Here is a 7,916-nt window from a genome sequence, read left to right on the forward strand (position 1 = left end):
TATCTTGTTGGGGTTTCACTTAAAACGAGAAAATTTCGCAACAAGGAAATCTGGTAATACCCGTTACAAACATAGATTTATGACTTAGCGTCCCTTCTGACTATAACAAAACAGTTACGTAAGGAGGAGTGACCACTTCAAATTGTGATGCGTGGACATAAACTGTAGACACCTTATCGGTCATTGGACCAATTAACCCCTGTAGACTTATTCCAGGTGTGTCTTGACTTATTTATTTATTTAACGGGTTTTACGTCCGCTATTACGGCCTTGCGGCCTTCCAGCTGACGAGAACTGATAGGAAATTGAGTAGAGTGTGTACAGTATGGAGTAAAAGGAAAGAGTTGGAAAGAAGAGAGGGGAGTCGTTTATATAACTTATGAATAATGTTTGAGACGACTCCCCAGTCCGAACGAGTCCTAACCTAGCACTGTTTAGTGTCAGCTACGCCTACCCTATCGAAGATGAGTGGAGAAGAGAGGGCTCTACCCTGTCAATTTGGTTTATCGAAGTTTTTGATGTCCGTCTAAATACCTATTAAATAATACGAAAAAAAATTGGCCTAAAAATCCCTACCCTCTGGGCCGGCATTATCACACCTACGTACTCTTCATCGAAAAACCGCAGAGGGATCTTTATCGTGCAAGTTGGACATTCTTACACGAGACACCGTTTTATATCCAATCCGACGGACTTGGTGTTAGTGGTTAGTGGTTGTTTTTAAGTGCTGCTGTTTCATTTTTGGTGTCCTCACTTGTAAGCTTCCTTCGATGTCTCTCTGCCATAATATATACTGTCCTCTTTACCAAATGTCCATACTTTCCTTGGAGCCACACAATTCCGACATTACTAGTCTGTACACATTCCGACGTTTTACTATATACAGTCGAACCCGGTTATATTGAAATGCTTGGGGAATGGAAAAATACTTCAAATTAACCGGTTTTCAATATAACCGGGATCCAGCCTTTTGCCGACATATTTCAGTACAGCGCTACGTCAAACAACACACCATTGTTCAATATAGTTAATCAACATTTACTTAGTATTTACAATCGATTCCAAAATGATAGTAGTTTCACGGTTTATTAGAAATAATGTTAAATTCGATGGGAGGCGTTTTCGACTGTTGCTTGTTTTTGTTTATGTTGAGTTCGCGGACACACATGAGAATGACAAGTTTCCGGTACATCCGGGCTACTTTCCGAGAACTTTCGTCTGAAATCCGGGACCTGTGCGTCGGTGATAGATGGATTTCCACGAATTGTTTGAGGGTTGTTGTCAATATCACTGTTCTGGTTACGTTGTTAGCATTGTCTGTCAAATCCTTAATAATGGCCTCGTCATTTGTAATTGTCTCGCGTGTAGTTAAATCAGAATTAATTTCGATGTATACTGTACATGTAGCAGAAGCCAAAATAAGCTGTGTCCCTCAAGGTATACTCGTAAACATAAAGATTCATGCACATAACAAACGCATTTAATAATTAAAAGTCACAATTTATTTGTATTGTGTAAATCAGAATATCATTTTTATCTGTCTTTTGATCGGACGCACGTACCGTAATGACCGGTAATCGAAGCCTGTCGTGGCGACTTTCAATTTAAGCGATACATAAACAATGGTTTAGCATTGCCGGGGGCAATAATTTCCTTTCAAATAAAGCGATATTTCAAATGAACCGATTTCAAAATAACCGATGAAACAATACAAAGACAAAGGAGGCATTCGGACGGGGATTTTATTTCACTTCAAATTAAACGATATTTCAATATATCCTATTTCAAATTAAGTGGGTTCGACTGTAGTTGTGCTATGTAGAGTGTGAATTTAGTACTGTGCGGGGAAAGAGGTTGTGAGGGATGCGGGGTGGTTGGTTGCAGGCCGAATGGTGCTGGGAACAATTTCGTATATGAGTTTTGTGGGTAGGTGGTCGGAAGATAGAACTATTAGAGGGGAGTAAGAACAAAAGGGTGAGGGCTGGGGCGGGGTCTTATATCCCTGGGGGTTGGTTGGGACGTGTATGTGTATTGTGTGTGTGGAGGGTGATGGTTTCCTGTTCCTAGAGTGTTTATCTATTTGGGAATGTTTGTTGTAAGTTAGGTTCATGTGATAAGGCAGTGCTCACTTTTTGTAGGATAATACACACAGAATTTAGACATAAACGTATGGTACGGGCCTGTTTTGAGGTCTTTAGGACGTGTGTTTTAGTATCAAACGTCACACAGCTCTAGCAGGGAGTATACAACTCGGACAAACCCGGGGCAGACACAACTGCTGAGTATGCGGACATCTAATATCAAGTTGTGTTACCTAGTCTGTTTGTTGTGTTTTTGTGTTGTTTATGTTTATAATGTGATTATACGGAACATTCACTACTAAGCACAGGGCTACGTCACTATCGTATCGTTTTGAGTTTACAAAACGATACGATAGTGACGTGGCCCTGTGTACTAAGTGCACCTGACGAGGTGAGAAGCTGTACAATACACATTATGTGCTATCGTGTTGTCTGGATGTTGTGTTTTTTTGTTTTTTTTTGGTTTGGTGTCCACGCAACATTGTCTTGACACAGACGACACGATTAATACCTGTGAACACGTCCGTTACCATTCAGACCATTCAGACCAAACGTTCGTCGGCTAGTCAACTTTTCTCAAATTACTCTTCAATCCCAGTCATTAATTGGTATCAACTAGCTGGCATAATTTTTAATAATTATATATACTTGTAGGATTCTTAATTACATTCGATGATATTGAATTTTAATGCTGGCGTCAAGTGCCATGGTCGTCCTTAACAATCTAATTTGTACACTAAATATATTTGTTGAAAAATCAACGGGAACACTTACCTTACACCAGCTAACATCGTCTTATATCCCGTTGTGCTTTGTAAACAGACTCTGTCAACAGTGGGAACCTTTTAATGGTCCTACTCGGTCCTGTGTCACAATATAGCTCTGAGAGATAGAGGAACGTCAATCAAGACCGACTGTTGGCGCAGAAAGGTCGCGATCGGTTTACGCCTCCCGATACATATATATCTCAATGCATAGCTTCTTCAGGTTCCGTCTACAGTAATCAGATATGTTTACAGTCGTTATCAGAGTAATGTAGTAGGTCTATCTGTAACATGTAAAGAATTCCTTACTGACGATGCAAGTTTATCTTTCTTTACGTAACTACTTTATAAAATCAGACAATAGAAAAAAACGATTATATAACACCGACCAACCACAAGCTATTGTTGTAAAGGTGTAGTGTAAACACCTACGACATTATTTACAACTGCGGGAGTCATTTGGAGGACACGTAACGACGATTAATTGTTACAGAATGTATTATTTTTCTATTTTTCACTACAAACGCATGTGGTTAATCTAGTTCCCTAAACTGTTTTTAAAAAAAATTTCTTTACACACTGGAGTTCGACCAAGATAGAGAAAACAAAGATCAGGTGTCATAGCACACTAAGTCGGAGTATGACCTAATTCATCAATTTGGGAGGCTGGGGGTCAGGGGTCAGGGAAATCCTGGATCCGCGCCTGTATATCATACATACGAACCCTATCTGAACAAACACTAGTTAAATTATCTATTCTGGGTTTGAAATGAGTTGATACGACTAACACAGACACGTAGCCCTTGACACGATTGATCAGGTTACCAGGAAAATGTAAGTGTGTGTGTGGAGGTGGGTGTAACAGGAAAATGAAAGTGTGTGTGTGGAGGTGGGTGTTTTTTTTATGTCTGTCAATAATTATTAACGTGTATGATCATGAGTATGTATGATTATGCAGGATGATGATGTTGAAGAAGAAGAAGAAGAAGATGTTGATGATGATGATGACGATGACGACGACGACGATGATGATGATGATGAGATTGTGATGAATAGTATGATGATAAGATTATGATGATGATGATTGGGGGGGGGGGGGGGGGGGGGGGGTATACTGGAATTGGCCTGTCTGTCTGTCCGGCGTCTGTCGTCCAATAATCTTGTCCGGACAATTAATCCTAAACCGGAGGGCCGTTTCCAATGAAACTTCACACAAATATAAAGGGTCATGTGTATATGTGCATGCCACTTTGTTTTCCATAAAAAGTATGGTTGCTGTGGTAACCGGTCACTATAAACAGGTTTCCAATAAGAGCCATATCTTTAAGTTCTCCTAAACCGGCGAGCTGATTCCGTTGAATTTTCACACAAATATAAAGGATCACGTGCAGATACACATTCAATTTTTTTCTCGTAATTTTGGTTGCTATGGTAACAGGTCACTGTGAACCGGTTTACTGATAATTACTTTTCCGAACCACTCCTCCTAAACTAGTTGACCGATTCCAATTAAACTTCAAACAAATGTAGAGGACCATGTGTAGATGTGCATGCTGCTGTTTAAATTCCAAAATTGTGGTTGCCATAGTAAATGGTCACTATTAACACTTCTGCTGTTCCTGTCCCCGATGTTAAAATACATGTTGGTTGAGTGGGAAGACACTAGAGATCCTGTACTATCTCAGTAGGCATACAAAGTTTGGCGCCAAATATAACGGGAGAGGGGAAATATAATTACTAGACCGGGATTCAAACGTGGAACCTCCGAAAGTCATGGAGTCTATGACTGTAAGTGGCGTACACAATTCATCAAAAGCTATATGTTAAATATCTTTTAAGGATAACTGTCATTTCGAAAAGACTCATCCTACATTAAATGATGTAACAATTCAGAAGGGATACACAGTTGTATCGCAAGTTTACTCTATGACTTTTCCATCTCCACTTTTAAACGATTAACGCCAGGGCTTCGTCACAATGTAAGTGTATGATGTCAGCATAGGAAATCATCACGTTTCCGTGTTGAGTGGCTAATCCTTCTTAAATCCCGAAAATTCAAATAATTCTAATATCTCAGAGCTGACACTAAATGCATAAGATAGACACATATTTATTTATCTTGTAATACTGGATATAATTTTTGCTGCCATTTCACGGTTTTATCCATATGTACCTGATTAAGTTTTGATATTTATTTGATTTCAGGTTTTTAAGACACGTTCTTAAAAAGGCAAAAGTAGTCGATAAACTCACGTTATCTATCGGGTGTTCTGTCCAGCGAGAATGATACGCGGGCTCCAGGGACACTCCAAATATGCGTCTCAAGAACTGTGATTTCAATACGAGTTACTTCCCTTCCATTATTAGGCTTGAATGTATTACATCGGACACAAAGTGATATGTAACATTAAACTGTTACATATCACTTTTACATATCATGTTGTTATCTGACTCACTATATAAATGTATATTAACCAAATTTGACTGTTTTTCTATAAAACATGCTACCCAGGAACTGTTGCCCGGTCACATGATTTACCGTGAATGCTACCCATGAACTGTTGCCCGATCACGCGCTGCCAATCGAACGCGCCTTATTACAAGCGTACAGATGACAGTGACTACACTTGTCGTCGATAGGTTTGTAAACATCGGTCGACTGTAAACCTGACTTCTAGGTTTGAAGACACTTTTAAATCTCACAGAGAACAGAGACTCAGCTAATACCAGGAATATCATCAAGGGTTCTGTGAGTTATAAAATTTAGAATTTCAGACTGATTTTTTGTTGTAATTTATTCACCTCAATGGTCAGATAACAAAACAGTTGTTTCATGCCTCATCAGTCAACAGTCAAAACAGTTTCCACTCGGTGTTGGTACTGACCAGGTGAACTGTTTCCCTCGGCCTTCGGCCTCTGGGAAACAGTTCACCTGGTCAGTACCAAGGTGTTGAACTGTTTCCCTCGGCCTTCGGCCTCTGGGAAACAGTTCACCTGGTCAGTACCAACACCTTGTGAAAACAGTTGTTTCATGCCTCATCAGTCAACAGTCAAAACAGTTTCCACTCGGTGTTGGTACTGACCAGGTGAACTGTTTCCCTCGGCCTTCGGCCTCTGGGAAACAGTTCACCTGGTCAGTACCAAGGTGTTGAACTGTTTCCCTCGGCCTTCGGCCTCTGGGAAACAGTTCACCTGGTCAGTACCAACACCTTGTGAAAACAGTTTTGACTGTTGACTGATGAGGCATGAAACAACTGTATAATATGCTTGACTGTTTACATTGACGAATTACATGTAGTCGTGTGGTCTAAGTGGTACGTTACAGGATTCAGATTTCAGATTTGTATTTATCGCTCAGACACACACATACACATGTGTTACAAGAGATCAAACAAAAGCAGCATATTTTATACATGCAATAATAATGGTGCAACACAAATCTCATAACTCTGTGATACTGAGGTACTGGTGACAGGTTAATGAGTTCGAATCTCGAAGGGTATTTCTTTTTCAAATTATTGAATTTTTTTATGTTGTTTTACATGTAGCAGTAAATATTTTGTTTGTAATTTTTTAGATTTGGTGTGTTTTTTTAATTATACTTCAAATATCGTCACTCTTCTGGCACCTTAAATATTAGACTAAACTATTGACGTATTAGAAAACGTTTAACGAGATACGGCCAAGTTTCTCAACAACGTGTACAAGCAAGTTGTTAACAGGTTGACATAGCCATGTAATGTAGGTTTCAGATTGATATAAGTGTCTTGACACTTGTTTCTGTTTCCTTTTTCTTTGTATAAGTTATGTGTTGTCCACATATCGTTAAATAAAAATTGACACAGTTTAAACTAAATAGGATCGCCTACTTTGAATATTCCACGAAAAGGGCAATGCGATAGGTCATTGTTGCTGGACTTTGTCTGAATGGGCGATTTATGTGTTGCCTTTATATATGTACATGTACATAATTCAACATTATCAAGTACCTCGTTACACAGGGGCTTGGCACGATTTTCCAAATGATAGTCGATATATATATGTATATAGTATCAGATTTTTGACCCGCAGAATACGACAATTTTTTTTTTTTAAATACGTTCGTCTTCCCCCTCTTTGTAGTTACTACCCTTGATACTATATACATATATATATAGACTATCATTTGGAAAATCGTGCCAAGCCCCTGTGCCTCGTTATATGACAAGGATACTGGGAAAATAAACTAGTCAGGAAGTGGATTGCCTACGTGTCATTTTTACAATGTATCATGATTTGTTATCTTTGATCGACTGTTTCCTCTCATACACCGCTGTTGTTACACAGCAATGGGTTACTCTCTTTCGAAGTCGTAGCACAATGAAAGATTGTGAATACATCTGTAAACCTAGACTGGCCACCAGACCCTAAGTTTGTTTGTTTTTTCAAGAATTGCCAAGCTAAATTATTCTAATACCAGATTATCTGCCCCTAGTTTGAAACTTAGGATCAGACATATCCTAGGGATCAAAATCATAAAGCTCAATTTTATTTATAATTTTAATATTCTAGAGACAGGGGGCCAGTCTACTGTAAACCTTTCAGATGAAGACTCAATTAGATCAATTAATGTATCTTATATAACCATATATTATCTATAAATGCCACACCCTCTTAATCTCGTTAGTTATTGTTTCACTAGGGAAACCTAGGCGGCCGGGGTTCGATTCCCCGATCGGGCATGAAGAGGTATGGGGTCCACACGCTAGTTTTTCCTGGATACTCCTGTTTCTTCACGCAGTAAAACCCCTTGCGCGCTTCCATTCGGGCCAACATGAGTGATTATTACAAGTTGAAAGAATTTGTTTTTCATTTGTTGTAAAAAAAAAAAAAAAAAAAATAGATTTGATTTTAATCTAAAAGTTTTACTGTAGGTATCTATTATAATGTTAAGCTGATGTGTTTAATAAGTTAACACACTTTTCAGACATATAAACTAATGAAAACGATACAAAATAGATCCAAGAGATATATTGCTGCCGACCATTGAATGACCTCCATTTGATCTATGTTAGACTGGCCCTTTGTCTTT

At 38.9% G+C, this 7,916-nt stretch overlaps 1 protein-coding gene across 1 annotated transcript in view; it reads right to left on the reverse strand.

Moving 5' to 3' along the window:
* The window catches only part of LOC117318088 (nicotinamidase-like), a 38,816-nt gene extending 35,732 nt beyond the window's left edge, over positions 1-3,084 (reverse strand). Inside the window, exon 1 of the mRNA XM_033873089.1 lies at positions 2,856-3,084. Coding sequence (XP_033728980.1) covers positions 2,856-2,872 — 17 coding nt within the window. The 5' untranslated portion in view covers positions 2,873-3,084. The remainder of the gene's footprint in view (positions 1-2,855) is intronic.
* Between the last annotated feature and the right edge of the window lie 4,832 nt (positions 3,085-7,916).

The sequence above is a fragment of the Pecten maximus genome, chromosome 19 (assembly GCF_902652985.1).
Source record: "Pecten maximus chromosome 19, xPecMax1.1, whole genome shotgun sequence".
NCBI classification, from domain to species: domain Eukaryota; kingdom Metazoa; phylum Mollusca; class Bivalvia; order Pectinida; family Pectinidae; genus Pecten; species Pecten maximus.